The sequence below is a fragment of the Lynx rufus genome, unplaced genomic scaffold (assembly GCF_022079265.1).
Source record: "Lynx rufus isolate CCGP_SWC_20201006 ecotype Redwood Valley unplaced genomic scaffold, mLynRuf1.p SCAF_14, whole genome shotgun sequence".
Classification (NCBI taxonomy): domain Eukaryota; kingdom Metazoa; phylum Chordata; class Mammalia; order Carnivora; family Felidae; genus Lynx; species Lynx rufus.
Window position 1 is genome coordinate 21,801,746 of NW_025814828.1, and position 20,596 is coordinate 21,822,341.

General features: G+C 41.2%; 1 protein-coding gene and 1 non-coding gene across 2 annotated transcripts; one reads left to right on the forward strand and one right to left on the reverse strand.

Annotated features, from left to right (window-relative positions):
- The first annotated feature begins 11,091 nt into the window (after positions 1-11,091).
- LOC124509660 (melanoma-associated antigen B18-like) lies at positions 11,092-12,160 on the forward strand. The gene has a single exon (XM_047076370.1). The coding sequence runs from the start codon at positions 11,092-11,094 to the stop codon at positions 12,151-12,153; it is 1,062 nt and encodes a 353-aa protein (XP_046932326.1). The 3' UTR covers positions 12,154-12,160.
- Positions 12,161-18,894: 6,734 nt separating this feature from the next.
- Positions 18,895-19,023, reverse strand: LOC124509717 (U8 small nucleolar RNA). The gene has a single exon (XR_006961495.1). It is a non-coding gene; the product is annotated as a U8 small nucleolar RNA (small nucleolar RNA).
- Positions 19,024-20,596: the final 1,573 nt, after the last annotated feature.

Below are 20,596 nucleotides of genomic sequence, written 5' to 3' on the forward strand. Positions count from 1 at the left end.
TTTCCATGCATCACTCCTCATTTTGTTATATGACCGCTGCTATACCTTTGAATAGTAGGATGGAAGGGCAATTTATTGCTTCTTACATTTAAAGTTACTGTGATGGAGTGAAGAATGAATAAGTTGTAAACCTTGTGGATTTGCACTTAGTGCACTGAAGACATACAGGAGGGCTTATTCATTACTGCACACTCCATTAATGGCATGGTGCTTAGCCTTACACGTATTTGTTAAATAAATGACAAGCAGAAAGAGGGTAGCTGCTGAGTTGATAACACATGAAGACATTAATGATGAAACAACAGACAACTTAAGTTCAGTGTCTGAATGCAGCCTTTCACTTTGGGAATTAGAAGCCTCAATTTTGGCTATTGTGCCACATATCCCATTTAAGCAGTTGCCTGATGGATGCTAACAGCCATCAGGCACCATTGTTCCAAAGAAAGTAAAAAAAAAAAAAAAAACAAAAACAAAAAAAAACCAACTATAGCATTAGAGACTTGAAAACCTTTTGTTCTAAATTTAGTACAGTATATGCAACTTGGGAGTTCCAGCTACTGTTATGGTCAGAAATTCTATAATCATTAATTGTTCTGGGTGTGACAGGCAGAATTTTATGATTACCCCCAATAGTTCACACTCCTATATAATTTCCTTTGAATATGATTGGATGTCACTCCCATGATTAAGTTATGTTACATGGTGCAGTTGACTTTAAGAAAGGAAGATTATTCTTGGTGGACCAAACCTAATTAGGTCAGCCCTCAAAAGGAGCAAGATTCCTTCTTCCTGGGGAAAGGGGTTCAAGTGCTGGGGATCCTACATACGGGAGATTCTCTACTGATGGCTTTGAAAATGGAGAGATACCCAAGACCCATGGGCAAGGAATGCAGTCGACTTCTAGGAGCTAAGAATGGCCCCTGACAGCGGGCAAAGAAACAGAGACCCCAGCCTATAGTGACAGATTAACGCGGTTCTGCCAACAACCTGAATCTTGAAAATGGATCCTTCCCAAGAGATCTCCTGATAAGAATGCAGCCCAGCCAAGACACTTTGAGAGTGAGGATCTGAGCAGAGAACACAAATGAGCTGCACCTACACTATTGACCCATAGATCTGTGACCTAATAGATGGGCGTTATTTTAAGCCACTGACTTTGACATAGTTCGTTATGCAGCAATGAAAAACTAAAATACTGCATATCTCAAAGGACGGATCAATACTGATTTTTAAGACTTTCTCAAAGTTTGAATCCAATAAATATTTCTAAACAACTAGTCAGTTGTAAAACTTAGAAAGTATTTTCTTATATATACTTTTATTTCATTATTCCAACTCAGTAAAAAGAATATCCTTCTCCACTGTATATTTCTTTTAACATAATCTCATATAGAGTAATCTTATAGCTCAAGATCACAAAGGCAGACTATGGAATAATGCCTAGAATTTAAAGGTGAAGTAGGTGAGGAGTTAAGATGGCAGAGAAATAGGGGGATCAGATTTCCCTGGTCCCTCAAACACAAATGTATTGAGGTCAGATCACTTGGAACACCCAGGAAATCAATCTGCAGAGTGGCAGAAGGATCTCCACAGGTGGAGGGAGAAAGCTTGGTGGGATGGATGGTTGGTTCACCAAACAAATCAAAGCACACCTGGTTGAAAGTCCAAATGCTCCACCACTACAAGCAAGGAGGAGCTCTGCAGAGGAATGACCAGTGGAATAGAGTGGCCAAAACACAACAGAGTACACATAACATACTCCAAAAACACTTTCTGAAGTGCCAGGCCTTGGAGAGTCTATGACCCCTTTTTAATATAGTAGTACTGGCAGGTGCAGGACATATAAAAGCTATTAAAACATGTAAGAGAAACCTAGCCAAAATAACAAAATAGAAGAATCCTCAAAAGAAAATTCAAGAAGAAATGACAGCCAAAGAATTGTTCAAAACAGATAAAACAATATATCTGAACAAGATAGAACAACGGTCATAAAACTAATACCTGGGCTTGAAAACATACAAGACAGCAGAGAATCTATTGCTATGGAGATCAAAGACCCAAGAAATAGTCACAATAAATTAAGAAATGCTATAAATGAGATGCAAAATAAACTAGATACAGTGACAGCAAGGATGGAAGAAGCAGAAGAGAGAATAGGTGAAACAGAAGATAAAATTATGGAAAATGATGAAACTGATAAAAAGAGGGAAAGGAAATTACTAGATCGTAAGAAGAGAATTAGCTAAGTGACTGCATAAAATGAAACAATATCCGTATCATAGGAGTTCCAGAAGAACAGGAGAAAAGGTCAGAAGGTTTATTTGAACAAATTATAACTGAGAACTACCCTCATGTGGGGAAGGAAACGGGCATCCAAGTCCCAGAGGCACAGAGAACTCCCTTCAAAATCAACAAAAATAGGTCAACACCATGACATATCATAGTGAAACTGGCAAAATACAAAGGTGAAGAGAGAATTCTGAAAGTAGCTAGGGACAAACGGGTCTTAACCTACAAGGGTAGACACATAAGGGTAGTAGCATACCTGTCCAATGAAACTTGGCAGGCCAGTAGGGAGTGGCAGGAAATATTCAATATGCTAAATAGGAAAAATAGGCAACCAAGAATATTTTATCCACCAAGGCTGTCATTTAGAATAGAAGGAGAGATAAAGGCTTTTCCAGACAAACAAAAACTAAAGGAGTTTATGACCACTAAACCAGCCCTGAAGGAGATTCTAAGGGGGGCTTTGTGAGTGGAAAGCAGTAAAGACTACAAAGGACCAGAGACATCACCACAAACATGAAACCTACATATAACACGATGGTAATAAATCCAAATCTTTCAATAATCACTCTGAATGTAAACAGACTAAATGCCCCAATCAAAAGACATAGGGTACCAGAATGGATAAACAAACAAGATCCATCTGTTTTCTGACTACAAGAGACTCATTTTAGACCCAAGGACATCTGCAGACTGAAAGTTAGGGGGTGGAGAACCATCCATCATGTTACTGGATGGCAAAAGAAAGCCAGAGTAGGTATACTTACATCAGACAAACTAGATTTTAAAACAAAGACTGCAACAAGATGAAGAAGGGCATTATATAATAAGGTGTCTATCTATCAAGAAGAGCTAACAATTGTAGGGGCACCTGAGTGGCTCAGTTGGGTAAGTGTCCAAGTTTAGCTCAGGTCATGATCTGACAGCCCCCCCCTACATGGGGCTCTTGGGTATGAGCCCCATGTAGGGCTCTGTGCTGATAGTTCTGAGCCTGGAGCCTGCTTCAAATTCTATGTTGTCCTGTCTCTCTGCCCCTCTCCTGCTCTACTCTGTCTCCCTCTCAAAAATAAATAAACATTTTTTAGAAGGTTAAAAAAATAATAAATAAAAAGAAGAGCTAACAATTGTAAATGTTTGTGCCTCCAAAGTGAAAGCACCCAAATGTATAAATCAATTAATCATAAACATAAACAAATGTATAGATAATAATACCATGATTGTAGGGGACTTTAATATTCCACTTACAGCATGGGCAGATCACCCAGGCAGAAAATCCATAAGAAAACAACAGCTCTAAATGGTATTTTGGACCAGGTGGACTTAACAGATATAATCAGAACTTTTCATACTAAAGCAGCAGAATACACATTCTTCTCGAGTACACATGGAACATTCTCCAAAATGGATCACATAATGGGTTACAAAACAACCGTCAACAAGTATAAAAAGATTCAGATTATACCATGCATATTTTCAGATGACAACACTAAGAAACTTGACATCAACCACAAGAAAAAATTTGGAAAGCCCCCAAATACATGGAGTTTAAAGAACATCCTATTAAAGAATGAATGGTTCAACCAGGAAATTAAAGAAGAAATTTAAAAATATATGGAAGAAAAGAAAAATGAAAACATGACAGTCCAAATCCTTTGGGATGCAGCAAAGGCAGGCCGAAGAGGAGAATACATTGCAATTCGTCCCTATGTCAAGCAAGAAAGGTCTCAAATATACAACCTAACTTTACACCTAAAGGAGCTAGAAAGGCAGTAGCAAAGAAAGCCCAAAGCCAGCAGAAGAAGAGAAATAAACAAGATTAGAGCAGAAATAAACAATATAGAATCCAGAAAACCAGTAGAACAGATCAGTGAATCTAAGAGCTGTTTTTTTAAACAATAAACAAAATTGATGAACCCCTAGCCAGACTTCTCAAAAAGAAAAGAGAGAGGATCCAAATACATAAAGTCACAAATTAAAGAGGAGAGATCACAACCAACACCAAAGAAATACAAACAATTATTAGAGAATACTATGAAAAACTACATGCCAACAAACTGGACAACCTGGAAGAAATGGAAAAATTACTATACACTCACACACTACCAAAACTCAAGCGGGAAGAAATACAAAATTTGAACAGACACATAACCAGCAAAAAATTGAATTCATTATCAAAAGTCTCCCAATAAATAAGAGTCCTGGGCCAGGTGGCTTCCCAGGGGAATTCTACCATATATTTAAAGCAGAGTTAAAAAAATAAAAAATAAAAAAAAAAATAAAGCAGAGTTAACACCTATTCTTCTCAAACTGTTGCAAAAAATAGAAACAGAAGGAACGCTTCCAGACTCATTCCATGAAGCCAGCAGTACCTTGATTTCAAAACCAGACAAAGATGGCACTAAAATGGGGAATTACAGGCCAAAATCCATGATGAACATGGATGAAAAAATTCTCAACAAGATACTAGCAAATGGAATTCAACAGTACATTAAAAGAATTATTCACCATGATCAAGTGGAATTCATTCCTAGGCTGCAGGGATGGTTTAGTATTCAAAAATCAATCAGTGTGATACATCACATTAATAGAAGAAAGGATAAGAACCATATGATCCTGTCCATAGATGCAGAAAAAGCATTTGACAAAATACAGCATCATTTCTAAATAAAAATCCTCAAGAAAGTCAGGCTAGACAGAACATACCTTAACATCATAAAAGCCATATATGAAAAGCCCACAGCTAACATCATCCTCAGTGGGGAAAAACTGAGAGCTTTCCCCATGAGATCAAGAACACAACAGGGATGTCTACTCTCACCACTGTTTAACATGGTGTTGGAAGTCCTAGCCTCAGCAGTCAGAAAACAAAGTGAAATAAAAGGCATCCAAAATCCAAAAGAATAAGTCAAACTTCACTGTTCACAGATGACATCATACTCTACATGGAAGATCTGGAAGACTCCACCAAAAAACTGCTAGAGCTGATACAGGAATTCAGCGAAGTCAGAGGATATAAAATCAATGTACAGAAATCAGTTGCATTTCTATACACCAATAAGGAAGCAACAGAAAGAGATAACAGAGAATTGATCCCATTTACAATTGCATCAAAAACCATAAGATACCTAGTAATAAACCTAACCAAAGAGGTAAAAGATCTGTATGCTGAAAACTATAGAAAGCTTATGAAAGAAACTGAAGACACAAAGGAATGGAAAAACATTGCATGCTCATGGATTGGAAGAACAAATATTGTTAAAATGTCGATACTACCCCCAAAAATCGACACATTCAGTGGAATCCCAATCAAAATAGCATCAGCATTCTTCACAGAGATAGAACAAACAATCCTAAAATTTGCGTGGAACATAAAAGAGCATGAATAGCCAAAGTAATGTTGAAAAAGAAAACCAAAGCTGGAGTCATCACAATCCCAGACTTTAACCTGTATTACAAAGCTGTAATCATTTGAGGCAGTATGGTATTGACACAAAACCAGACCCATACATCAATGTAATAGAACAGAGAACCCAGAAATGGCCCCACAAATGTATGGCCAACTAATCTTCAACACAGCAGGAAAGAGTATCCAACGGAGAAGACAGTCTCTTTAGCAAATGGTGCTGGGAGAACTGGACAGCCACATGAAAAAGAATGAAACTGGACCACTTTCCTACACCATACACAAAAATAAATTAAAAATGGATGAAAGACCTAAATGTGAGACAGGAAACCATCAAAATCCTAGAGGAGAAAGCAAGTAGCAACCTCTTTGACCTTGGCCGCAGCAACTTCTTACTGGACATGTCTCTGAAGGCAAGGAAAATAAAAGCAAACATGAACTATTGGGACCTCTCCAAGATAAAAAGCTTCTGCGCAGCAAAGGAAACAGTCAACAAAACTAAAAGGCAACCAACGGAATGGGAGAAAGTATTTGCAAACGAAATATCAGATAAAGGGTTAGTGTCCACAATGTATAAAGAACTTCCCAACCTCTGCACCTGAAAAACAAATAATCCAGTGTAGAAATGGACAGAAGACATGAACACTTTTCCAAGGAAGACATCCAGATGGCAAACAGACACATGAAAAGATGCTCAACATTGCTCACCATCAGGGAAATACAAATCAAAACCACAGTGAGATACCACCTCACACCAGTTAGAGTAGCTAAAAATTAAGAACTCAAGCAACAACAGATGTTGGTGAGGATTTGGAGAAAGGGGAACCATCTTGCACTGTTGGTGGGAATGCAAACTTGTACAGCCCTCTGAAAAACAGTATGGAGGTTCCTCAAAAAATTAAAAATAGAATTACCCTACGACCCACCAATTGCACTACTAGGAATTTTTCCAAAGGATACAGGAGTGCTGATTCGAAGGGGCACATGCACCCCAATGTTTATAGCAGCTCTATCAACCATAGTCAAATAATGGAAAGAGTCCATCAACTGATGAATGGATTAAGAAGATGTGATATACACACACACACCACATCTTCATACATATATATGTATATATGGGTATACACACAAACACACACACACACCACATCTTCATACATATATATGTATATATGGGTATACATATATATATGGGTATATATGGGTATACATATATACATATATATGTATGAAGATGTGTGTGTGTGTGTTTGTGTGTATACCACACATACACACATACAATGGAATACTACTCAGCAATGAAAGAATGAAATCTTGCCATTTGCAACAATGTGGATGGAACTGGAGGGTATTGTGCTAACCTAAATAAGTCAGTCAGAGAAACACAGATATCACATGGTTTCATTCAAATGTGGAAGTTGAGAAACTTAACAGATGATCATCGGGGAAGGGAAGGAAAAATAAATAAAAACAGAGGGAGGTAAACCATAAGAGACTCTTAAATACAGAAACCAAACTGAGGGTTGATGGGGGTGCAGAATATGGGTGATGGGAATTGAGGAGGGCACTCGTTGTGATGAGCACTGGGTGTTGTATGTAAGTGATGAATCACTGGATTCTATTCCTGAAGCCAAAACTACACTGTATGTTATCTAATGTGAATTAAAAAAAGAAAAAATAAAATTAAATAAATAAATAAATAAATAAACAAACAAACAAATAAATAAAACAAGGCAAGGTATAATTAAATATTAATGCTCTTAGTGTGTGAGGCCAGGATCAGTATTAAACACTGAAGACTTACCAGCACTGGGGCTAGGTTAAGGCAAGTGAGGCATTTACCCTGAGCTCAAAATTTAAGCTCTGGGGTAGACCAAATTAGAATTAGTCTAAGCAGCCAACCTGGTAAAATCTTTGGAGAAGGGTATGTGCTGACTTGATCAGAGGTGCAAAGGAAAAGAATCTCATGGTGAAAAGGACCAGTTTGGATGCCTACGAAAAATCTGAGACTCATACAAGAAAAACTCCTTGCGGTGAAGGTTCCAACACTTGGGATCCTTTTCAGATGAGGATCTACAAGTGACTCATTGATTTGCACAGTCCTTCTGAGATTGTTAAACAGATTACTTCCACCAGCATTCAGCCAGGAGTTGAGGTTGAAGTCACCATTGCAGATGATTAAATCAAACTTTTTAATAAATTATTAGTTGTTAAAAAGAAAAAAAAAAGTAAACTGGCATACTGACAGATTAGCTACATAGAAAGAACAGAAAGTATATTCCTGCAAAGAAAACTAGCTTTGAATAAATTACAGTAAAATTTTCTGTTTTCTAAAATTAGAACTATCTGTAGGCACAAGTATTATGTCATGTGACAAAGACTAGGGCCTGAACATGGATTATTCCAGTGCTACTCATTAATAATTATTAACCGATTAATTACTCAGCCAGTTATTAACCGATGGAGTTCTCAAACAAGATTTTTTTGTTATTTAAAATGACAAAAAATTACAATTCTGAGCTAAAGAGTTTACTGGAATTAAAGAGATCTAGCTTTCTTTATCCATATATCTGTCTCGCTAGGCAGTAAAATGGGCCAATTATAAAGGCTTGCCTCAAGAAAACAAAATGGAAGATAACAGAAGGTTCTACCTTTAGATATATTTCAGCTAATCTCAGAAGAAATGACGGAATTCAAGAATTACAATTCAGCAGCCCCTAATGGATTAATGGATGACACTGACCATCCTCAGTGACTGCCAACAACACTACAAAGGAAACAACAGATGTTATGTGCCTCCTAATGGAATTAACACATTGTCACTTCAGGAGTGATTTTGCCAACAGAGACAAATCAATAAACCTTAATCTGAACAAGCTTCTCATTATAACTATTGAACATTATTGATGCTGACTGTCAAGTATATTGAGTTATTTTATCCCTTGTAGTGTTGCATGTGATTGGCAATTTCTATTATAAATATCATTTCTTTACATTTGAAAACCCAAGTAAAATGAAACAATTTTTAGCAAAATATAAATCACTAAATAGGTCCATAAAGAAATATAAAACTTTAATTGAACAATACAACCTGAAATTGTAGTCCTGATACATTTTCAGGGCAAATTTTGCTCTCAAAATGTACCATGACCAGCCAGGTTGAAAGGTCATTACACCAAATGATGAAGGAAAAGCTAATCACCACATTAGGTAAGCTCTTATAAGCCATACAAGAAGATGGGAAATTACTCAACCACTTTAACAGGCTAACTGTCCTTGATACAAAGACTAGATGAGTATGCCCCAAGGTGGGGGGGGGGGAGGGAAACTTGAGTGAAGCTCACTCATATACATATTCTAAATAAATTCATAGCATATCCAGTGCAGCAGCAAATTAAATGAAATAGGCTGTGTCCAAGGAATGCAAAGATCCTATCACATTGAAAAAAACCTGTGACTTGGAATTCACTATGTTAACAGAAAAGAGAAAGCATTTTATCCTGTTCTGAAAGTAAAAAACCTTTGATAAAAATTCAACCCTAGTTCATGCTAGTAACTTTTAGCAAACATATTAGAATGGAATTTCCATATTGTAAAATCAACAGCACATATATGTAAAGGATGAAATGTTAAAACATTCCCAGTATGGTCAGCACAAGACAGAGAGGTGTGGTACCATTTCTACTGTTCAAGTCGAGATTCTATTGCATAGCTAATATACAGCCATATGTAGCAATACCAAAATAAGTTATGGATTATGAAAAGAGATTATCAGATATCCTAATTAAAAACTCCAAAGAAATTGGCTGTCCAATATTTAAATGTATAAGGAACTTTAGGAAGCTGATATAGATCACTACAGCAAAATCAGAAGTCGGGGTGCCTGGGTGGCTTGGTCAGTTAAGCATCCAACTCTTGACTTTGGCTCAGGTCATGATCCGAAAGTTTGTGGGTTTGAGCCCCTCATTTGGCTGTGCACTGAAAGAGTGGAGCCTACTTGGGATTCTCTCGCTCTCCCTCACCCTGCCCCCCCCCCTTTCTCAAATAAATAAACGTAAAAAAATAAGTCTAGCCACACAAAATAAATAACAGGTTATGTAATGGAAAATATACCATTCAAAAGAGTAGCAATATCCAAAATATACCTAAAAAAAAAAAAAAGAACTAGGAAATATATACATGATCTTTATGGAAGCAAATATAAAAAAAATTATTAACAGACTTAGGTAAAAGAAGTCTCAAATAGAGCAATATACCATGCTTATTTATGGTGAACAGAATATCCTACAGATGTCAGTTCTTATTTACAGATTTCTGCTTTACAGATTTCTGCCTTATAGATTTCTGCTGGGCTCCAGTTAGCAGAAGAGAGGTATCGAAGCACCAACAAGGAATCAAGGTATGACAGTGAGGAATGAGGGGAGAACCTACCAGAAAAGAAGGGACAACAAAGAGGTTCCCCTCACACAACCTCCTCCACATCCCCCTTCAACCCACCCTCTACCTCCTCCCCACCCCCCCCCCTCCTGCTGTCATTCTAGGAAGGTCCCTGTGACAACTGCTAGGCTCTGCTCCTGCCTTACTTGCTACTGGGGGTTTCTGATGGAAATGAAAGGCTTGGTCTGAGGTGCGCTTACTAAATTCACCAGAGGGAGAAGTCCCGGCCCCTCCCTGTCAGAAGTCCCGGCCCCTCCCTGTCAGAAGTCAGGAAAGACCCATGTCTGAGTTCAGCATAATTCCCTTGACACCAGAACTCAGGGAAGGCCCCCAACCCAGAAATCTACCCGGGCTTTTATGCTAGGGAGCCCATGTGGGCGTGGCCGGAAGTGCTCACCCTGACTTCCACTACACCCCGCTGCTGTGGAACTTGAGGTCTAGTCTGAGCGGTGTGGTCTCACGGGTGGCCGAGGGAGGAGGCCCACGATCTGGCAGGTGTTGAGGTGAGTAACTTGTTGGAACTGAAGGGTTTCACTCCTTTCAGACCCTAGGTGCCCCAGAGAGGGCCCCGTTCTCCTCTGGTATGCCCCACCCCCACTGCCACCAACTCGTGGCACAAGCTGTTAGGACTAATGCCCTCGTACTTTCACGTTGGGAACGGTTGGGATGGGAGGACTATCCTTGAAGGGGCCGCAGAGGGAGGTTTCAAAGGACCAGTCAGGAGCCAAGTTTAGTATTCTGAAATAGAACTGAGGTTACAAGCCCCCGAGGAAGAGTGGAGATCCAGAGTCCTGCCCGCCCGTGTTTTGTCGGTTCCTAAAACAGTACCCACAAAGCAGTAAGCGGAGGCAGCTTACCTCGGAGAGCAGGTAGAATATCCCTACCAATGCACTCCATCTCTTCCTCCACATTCTAGGGTGACCTCTTCATTAGCCGAACTGCTTGCACTCCCACCTGCTATCACCATGCCTAGAGGTCAGAAGAGTAAGCTCCGTGCCCGTGAGAGACGCCGCCAGGCCCGTGGTGAGACCCAGGGTCTGGAGGGCCCTGAGGCTACTGCAGAAGCACCAGCAGGCGCAGCAGCCACAGCAGCAGGAGAGTCCCCCTCCCCTGCCTGCCCTGTCTCTGGGGATAGAGCTCAGAATTTGCCTGCCGCTGCGACATCCAGCAGTCCTCAGGCAGCCGAGGGGAGCTCCTCTCCCGCCAGTGCTGGTGCAGCTGTTTCATGCACCAATTCAGGTGAAGGCGCCAAAAGCCAAGATGAGGGAAGCCAACAATCCTCTAAGGGCACTGAGTTGTCACGCAGAGATCCATTAAACAAGAAGGTAGTGTTGTTGGTACAGTTCCTGCTGCAGAAGTATCAAAAGAAAGAGCCAGTTACGAGGGCAGACATGCTAAAGTATGTCATCAAAAAGTACAGGTATCATTTCAATGATATCCTCAAGAGAGCCTCTGAGCACATGGAGCTGGCCTTTGGTATTGATGTGAAGGAAGTGGATCCCATCCGGCACTGCTATGCCCTCCTCAGCAAACTAGACCTCAGCGTCGATGGCACGATGCATGAAGAAGAGAACACGCCCAAGACCGGCATCCTGATGATCGTGCTGGGGGTAATCTTCATGAAAGGCAACTGCGCCCGGGAGGAGGACGTCTGGGAAGTCCTGAATCTGATGGGCATATATTCGGATAAGAAGCACTTCATCTATGGGGAGCCAAAGAAGATCATCACTGAAGATTTGGTGCAGCTCAAGTACCTGGAGTACCGGCAGGTGCCCAACAGCGACCCTCCGCGCTATGAGTTCCTGTGGGGCCCCCGAGCCCACGCCGAGACCAGCAAGATGAGAATCCTGGAGTTTCTAGCCAAAGTTCACGATACCGTCCCCAGTGCTTTCCCAGCCTGGTATGAAGAGGCTTTGAGAGATGAAGAAGAGCGAGCCCGAGCCCGAGCGGCAGCCAGGGCTCGTATCACTGCCATGGCCAGTGCACGTGCCAGGGCCATGGCCTCCAGCTCATCCCACTCAAAGTGAAGTCTCAGGCTGGTCCAAAAGGTATGTCACCATTCTAACAGTGGAGGAGCAGGGTGGGGCCGGAGAAGTGTGTATCATCTGTGTTCCTGTTGTGTATTGGTAACTTGGAATGTCACCTTCTTTTTTTTTAGGTTGTATTTCATATGTTGAAGTTTGAAGCAGTTCGTTTTCTTTGTGGAAAAAAGCAGTCAACGTTCTAAATAGTGGATGGCAGTGGCCAGGGTAGGTCTGGAAGGAACACAGTGAATATCATCTTGGTGTTCTTGTTCTATATGGTAAACTTAAGAGTCCTTTATTTTTTTTTCTTTCTTTCTTTTCCTCTTTCTTTCACTCTTTTTTTTTCTTTTTATTTCAAGTGTTATTTCTTTAATAGAAAGTTTACATTATTTGCAAATCTAAATTAATGATTTTGGTTGCATATTTGTTGCGGTTTAATAGGCTTCAGGGAAGGAGTTTTATTATTTAGTAAAACACATTGGGAAACCTTTCACGCTTACCAAAAAAGAACGGTAAAAGATGGTATTGTCACAAGCATTTCCTTGGAAATGCAAAACACTTTAGCAGTAAAATTACTAGGATCAAAAAATGGAGAGGATAGACGTGAAAGCCATTTGTTCTTGGTTTTCCGTATACATTTTAGTCTGTTGTTCTGTAAGAATACAAGATGGCGTGCTTGGATTTGCTTATTAAAGAATGTAGGAGAAATAAAAAGTTGAAACACTAGAATTCATGCTTGCTGGCTCATTTATTTTCCAAATACTAATTAAGCGTCTGCTCTTTGAAAGTCACAGTGCTAGAAATGGGGAAGCTGGGATATAAATATAACACTCCTGTCCTTAGAATGTGACAGTCCAGGAAGAGTAATCGCATATGGAGGATGGTGAAAGACCCTCTAAGACCTAAAGGACCACTAAGAACGAGTAAAGAGGTTAAGAGACGGGGGGGGGGGGGGGGGTTGGGAGAGGTGGGATGGGGAGGGTGTCTAGCTAAGAGCAGTAAGACACACATTCCCCGAGGAAAGGCAGTTTGGGGCTTTAGGAAACGACAAGTTCCTTGGTGGGCCAGGCTGTTAATTTAAGCTGCCTGGTGGGCCACAGGAGGCTGTGCGGCTGGTGAGCGGGGGCCAGCCAGACAGATGGTTTCTCGGTGTTGAAGGACAAAACCCAGGAATGCAAAGCTGCTGTTGCGTTCCTTTGGTATCATCAGTATCCCGGAGGAAAACCTCCTTCATGGGGAGAAATGGAAGGTAGCCGGAGTTCTTCCTCACGGGCAGTTGGACACACGGCACAATCTCATTGTCTTAGGCACAGCATCTCCAGGGAATGTCTAATAAGGGTGGTATTACTCTGAGGTGGGATGTTGAGAACTTACTGTGTTGTCTGTCTTTGCTCTGAACTGGGTGGGGAACCAGGTCCAAACGCATTTAAATGGCCTTTTAATTGGATTATCAGGAGTGTGATTTTGCCAATTCTAAGGGAGGATTAGATTTTTGGTGCTGGTGTAATGAATGAAAATAGGGGTGGTTTGGATGGAAAGGCCCTTGGGAGCGAAGGCGTTGGTCCTTGACACATTCTAGGACATCTAAGTCGCATCTGGCTGGGGGAGACTCTTCCACACCCAAGTTAAGTAACACATCCCGAACCTGGGAAAAATTTTCTTTAGTTGTACTTGCTAAGCAGCATTATGGATGAATTGGGTGTCATTTGTCTGAGAAAGCTGCATATTCTTTGATAACTCCTGAATTTAAAAACCTCATAAAAATAAAAATAAATTAAAAATAAAAATAAATAAAATAGGGGTGCCTGGGTGGCTCATTTGGTTAAGCGCCCGACCTCAGCTCAGGTCTCGATCTCACAGTTTTGTGAGTTCGAGCCCCACATTGCGCTCTGTGATGACAATGCAGAGCCTGCTTGGGATCCTCTGTCTCCCTCGCTTCCTGCCCTTCCCCTGCTTCCTCTTTCTCTCTCTCTCAAAAATAAATAAACATTGAAATAAATAAATCTCCCCAGGGGGATGGTGGTATTGTCTGCAGTTAAAAAAAATCAAATCCCGTGATGATTACCATTCACTGAAGACCTCCTGTTTTCCAATTACTCTGCCAAGCGCTTCCTAAGCATTACATTTAGTCCAACAGTCCTACGAGATAGAGCTTATCAGGCATACTTTGCAGTTAAAGAACTTGTCATTTTCTCCAGTTCGCATGGCCGATACTGGCAGAGCCGGGACTAGATCCCTGGTCAATTTTATTTGGAGCCCATACTTTTGGATTCCTCCAGCCTGAGGCAACCTTCCGTCCCTTCTTGTTCTATTCTTCTCACTACTCCAAGATGTATCACAGGTAATTAAAAACCAGGACACTGGCCTAAGTGCTAAAAGCAGTCCTCGTGAAGGACGGTGAATATGAGAATAAAGCACAGTTGGGGTGTTATTTGTGGGCCTCGTTTACTGAGTCGCCTCTTGTCCCAGCCCTTTCCAGCCTTACATCTGTCCCCTGACTATTCCCCAGTGTGTCCTGCTGTCCTAATTGGAACCTCCTTTGCTGACCAGCTCTTCACTGTGTCTGCTCTAGGGTGCACCCAGCTTCCTGTGATACAGACAGTCCCGAATCACCTGCCCTCCACCTTAGAGCCTTCCACCTCTCTGCAGGTGTACCTGGGAGGTCCTGTCCCTCAGTGGAACCATAGACCGTGAAGTTTATATACCTGATTACTACAGCACCGCCACCCATCCCTATAACAGTATCAAAGTATGTCCCAAATGAGCTGGTCACTAGAGTCCTATTTTGTAAGAAAATACAAAGAAAATACGGGTTCTTGGGATTTAAATGAAGTTAGATGGGGGGGGAGGTCGGTATAAAGGACACAGATATTGTCAGTAGGATTTTGCAGGAGTGTGTTATTTTGCTGGCCACTGAACACATAAACCAATGACTGAGCTTACTTAGATGGTCAGTAATCAAAGCTTCCCTTGTAATTTTTTAAGCATGGAAATCACTCTGCAGCAAACATCTACTGACGCTGAATTCCTCAGAACCTAGAGTTCTAGCAGGAGAAAAAATGGTTTCTTGACAGACACACTAACTTTCAACAGCAAAGGCTAAAATAATTGGCCCTCTTTCTGCTGCCTCTTATCTCAGTACTTGCCCCAGAGGCAAATGCTGGGTTGTCTTTGTGCCTCATGGCATCCGTAAAAGTGTCCTGCATGTTCAGTCATGCTGAGGGTTGCCCAGACTCACAAGTGAAAGTTTTGACCGTGCTTCAATAGAAAGAGAACATTCTCATCCTACGGAGATTCTAGAATTCATTTAAAAGGTGAGTTCAGAAAGGTGCTATTGAGTGCAAAAGGTGAGCCTTCCTTACTGCGATTTTACGGGATCCTTTTGAAAATTAAATGTGATCCAGTGTTTCAAAGAACGTGCCACATAGCAGGATTGGAAAAATTTGCAGAATTGCGAGGCAAACTGGCCTCCTTAGAAACTCCAAGAGGAGGGTTGTTTTCACAACAAACTTTGATAATTGCTGTGTATCTCTTTGTTGAGCACCTACTAAGTTACAGTTTATGGGAAAGGCTGCAAGCGCTCCTGGACACCATGTCTCACTCTTCTTCCTGGGCTGACAGGGAGACTGCATCCTCACTTAGGGAGAGTCATGTGACTACTGCTGCCACTGAAATGGGACCAGAAACAGTATTTGTCACCTCCAGGCCAAGGTATTTGAGAGCCAGTGTGTCTCATCCATGCTTTCTGTTTCATTCAGCAGCCAACCTTGAGACCCTTGTTGAGAAGTGGAATCATGGGAGCAGCCTGGACACCTGCCAACTCACGTCAGAGTTTATGTGTATGAGAAACAAACTTTTGTTGTTGCTATGATTTTTAATTTTATTTATTAATTACAAAAAATTAATGTTTATTTTTGAGAGAGAGAGACAGCATGAGCAGGAGAAGAGAGGGGCAGAGAGAGGGGGAGACACAGAATCCGAAGCAGACTCCAGGCTCAGAGCTGTCAGCACAGAGCCTGCCGCGGGGCTCAAACTCATGAACCGCGAGATCATGACCTGAGCCGAAGTCGGATGCTCAATCGACTGAGCTGCCCAGGCGCCCCTAATTTTATTTATTTGTTTGTTTGTTTATTTATTTATTTATTTATGTTTGTTTATTTTTGAGAGAGACTGCGCGCACAAGCCGGGGAGAGTCAGCGAGTGGGGGGGACAGAATATCTGAAGCCGGCTCTGTGCCGACAGCAGAGAGCACAATGCGGGGCTGGAACTCAGGAACTGAAACGTGAGATCATGACCTGAGCCAGAGTCCCTTCTGACTGAGCCGTTCCCAAACTTTTGTTGTTTTAAGCCCTGGCGGGTTTGCTGTTTTATCACCTATCAGTCACTTTATCTGATTAATGCACAGCTACTATCTAAGTGGTTCGGTATATTTAAATATTTTAATAAAGACAATAGTACATATGTTCTTGTAAAAAATTTTGACGATACAGATAAATTACAATATCCTCTTTCCTCAAAATTCAGTCCCCTCTTCAGAGGCATTCACAGTTAACAATCTGATGCATGTCAGGTTAAAGCTCATCTGAGACTTTTTCATATGTAGATGTGCTATAAAAATACATTGAATTTTTAAGATTTGCAATTAACAGTGTACATGTTGTTTTGCCTCTTGACTTTGACTTAATAAAATGAATGCAAGATATTTCCATGACAGCAGATACAGATCCATCACCCTCTTTTCATGACTCTCTCCAATTCTTTTTTCTTTTAAAGTAGGTTTATTGGGGGGCCCCTGGGTGGCTCAGTTGGTTAAGCGTCCGACTTTGGCTCAGGTCATGATCTCATGGTTCGTAGGTTCGAGCCCCGCGTCGGGCTCTGTGCTGACAGCTCAGAGCCTGGAGCCTGCTTCGAATTCAGTGTCTTCCTCTCCCTCTGCCCCTCCCCAGCTTGTGCTCTGTCTGTCTCTCTCTCTCTCATAAATAAACATTAAAAAACTAGTAAGATAGGTTTATTAGGATATACTATACAAAAACCAGCTCATACTTAAAATGTACAGTTTGATGAGGTTGGACATATGTATACATCTGTGAAATCATCATCATGATCAAGGTAATAGACATGTCACCTCCAAAAGGTTCCTTGTGTCCCTTTGGTTGTTTTTCTAAAAGCGCTTCACATGAAATGTCTCAAAATTTTAAGTGCATAATACAGTATTATTAACTCCAGGTACAATGTTTGTTGTAGATCTTTAGATCTACAACAGATCTTTAGAACTAATTCAGCCTGCGTATCTGAAACTTTATATCAATAGAAAAACTCCCCCTTAACCCTTTCTCTTGGTCCCTGGTAACCACAGTTCTATTTTCTGATTCTATAAGTATGATGATTTTAGGTACCTCGTGTAAGTGGAACCATGCAGTATTTGTCCTTCTGTGGCTGGCTTATTTCACTTAGCATAATGTCCTTCAGGTTTACCTATGTTGTTGCAAATGGCAGGATTTCCCCTTTATTTTATTTTATTTTTTTTACTTGTTAAAATGTTTGTTTATGTATTCTGAGCAAGAGAGAGAACGAGCGAGAGCTGGAGAGAGCACGTGAGCGAACAGGGGAGGGGCAGAAAGAGAGGGACGGAGAGAATCCTAAGCAGGCTCTGTGCTGTTGGCTCAGAGCCCTACCTGGGGCTCCATCTTACAGACCAAACTGTGAGATCATGATCTGAGCAGAAATAAAGAGTCAGATGCTTAACCAGCTGAGCCACCCAGGTGCCCCAGGATTTGCCCTTTAAAGCAGAATAAGACACTACTGTGTTGATGCAAAATGAACAAACCTTTTTTTTCTTTTTTAAGTTTTAAAGAACAGAGTTTTTTATTCGAGCCCCAGTTTGGACAGCTGCCCCAGATACACAATCTTCACGAAGAAGAGATCATTCCAGGGAAGGAACATTTGGTGCAGGGTTATATGTTTTGTTTTGTTTTGTTTTGTTTTGTGTTATTTTGTTTTACATACTTACAGATCATCATGACAAAGGACATTATAGAAAGAGACTTTACCTATGTTTTCAGTACGTGCAAGGCTGTGTGAATTTAATCTTGTGGGAACCAGGGAGGTGTTTTGTTTTTTTTTTTTTCTTATCTTTATGTTTGGAATGTTCTTTTCATTGTTTTAGTGAAGCAGATGTATAGTGTTCTGGCCAGAAATAGAGCTCATGCTTCAAGATTTTGCCGAGTCATTTTGACCTTGGTAAATGTTAATGTTCCTTTATTTCATCAACTCTGTGATGCATGTATATATATTTATTAAAATATATATATTTATCATATTTTCTTTATCCATTTCTCTTCAATGGACATTTAGTTTATTTCCATAACTTGGCTATTGTGGATAGTGCTACAAGGAGCCTAAGAATGCAGATAGGTCTTTGAGATCCTGATTTCCATTCTTTTGAGTCTCTATACCCAGGAATGAGATTGTTGGATCATATGATAGTTCTAGTTTTAATTTTTTGAGGGAGTTTCATGCTGTTTCCTATAGCGGCTTGCCATTTTACATTCCTATCAACAGTGCGCAAGGGTCCAATTTCGCCACATTCTTGCCAACACTTACTTTTTTTTTTTTTTAAATAACCATGCTAACTGGTATGAGGTGATATTTCATTGTGGTTTTGATTTGAATTGCCCTCATAATTAGTGATGTTGAGAATCTTTTCTTAGACTTTTTGGCCTCTTAAAGGAGAGATCGTCAGGAAGAAGATAGGAGCAATCAGGGCATTGCAAGTCTTGATTATACAAAGACATTAATCATGGGAACTCAAATCCTCATGTTCCAAGCCCTCCCCCAAAAAGAAAGAACAGGTAAGGATCATCCTACTTATGTTCGTGCAATAATTAATTTAACCATTCTCCTCCTAATGGCCATATAAATTGTTTCCTCACGGACATATAATTGTTTCATTCGTTGCTATGATTAACAGGACTGAAATCATCATCTTTGAATGTGAAACCTTGGGCAAGTGTGCATGCTTTCTCGTAGGAAAGATGTAGCAAAGTACAAGCTTGATTAAAGCAGGTGAGTGTAAAGATTGGGAGTTTTTATAAGTAATGTTGAACTTCTGTTCCAAAAATGCCATACCACTTCATAGCCTGGCCAGTTAATGTGTGTGAATGCCTTACGTCCTCAGAGGCATTTTACTTCATCGTACTTTGAAATTTTGGTCAAACTTTAGGATAAAAGATAGTGTCTCATGATTGTTCTACTTCCTTTTTTCCAAACGGGTTGAATATAAAATTTAATTAATACAGACTGGGATTTCTGCATTAATGTCCTGAGTGCCTAGATTTTTCTAGGCATACTTTATATTTTGAAATACCAGTAAAACATTCCTCCTTTACTTTGAAAAGCAAGAACTTGACAGAATGCTCAGCTGCTGAGCAGTGGAGCCAGGCAGGACACTCTTAGCTAGTGAAGGTCAGAGGTCCTAGCAATTGCCTGAGTCCATGAGACAGAGACCACGGGTAAAATCTCATTTGGAGAGCCTAGGGCAGGCTGGAGGTCAGCATTTTGGATCTGGAGTGGAGCTGAAAGTGCACAAAGAACCGTAAGGAGTGGAGGTGGGAAATCTGGCTAGAGGGTCCAAGAACTTCCCTTAACGGGTTTGGCAAGTCTCTGAAATGCCACCACCAGCTGAAGTTGTGAGGTGGTCTCGATGGGCAGGTCTGCTGCATGAAAGGACTAAAGGCATGCCAGACACCCCACCCTGCCTCTGAAGTCTCCTGGCCCAAAGTCAGGCAGAATATCACCCAGTGATGCTGCACATGCTGGATACCGGGAGGACTCCATCTCTTGGCTACTGTGGTGGTTCACTGCATCCTAGCCGGTGCTGCAGGAGACGGGCGTCTGTCCCGGTCTGCAGTGCCCTGTCCACTGAGTTTGGGGCAGTATGAGTGGGCAGGTTTGGTAAGTGCTGACAGTTGAAACAGGCCAGGAGTACCAGTGGGCAGAGGAAGGCGCCTCCCACTGCAAGGAGGTGGAGATTGAGGGGAGGTGTTCTTAGGCCATTTGCCTCCATGATCCTACAGATAAAGGGCTGAGTGTGGACACGTCTGGAAAAGATGCTCCAGGAGGTATCTCGATCTCCATGTCCTCCGAGTGTCCTCCGTGGTTCCTGAGGTCCTGGCACACCAGAGGCCAGATGCCCCACGGCTGTATTCGGCAGCCTCTATCGCCACCAGGTATCTCTTAGGGTAAGAGGTTGACTCAGAATGCAGACGTGAGTAGGGCGGATGGAGAATCTGTCACATTGGCACGGTTTATTAAATTGACCATGGATGACAGGGATATGTGGAATCCGGAGCTCTGTCTTTATGGTTGTAATAACCTAGAGTTGATGTACTTGAAAAAAAAATTCGGTGCTAGCCGTCCCCAGGTTATCACACGATCTGTAGCACAG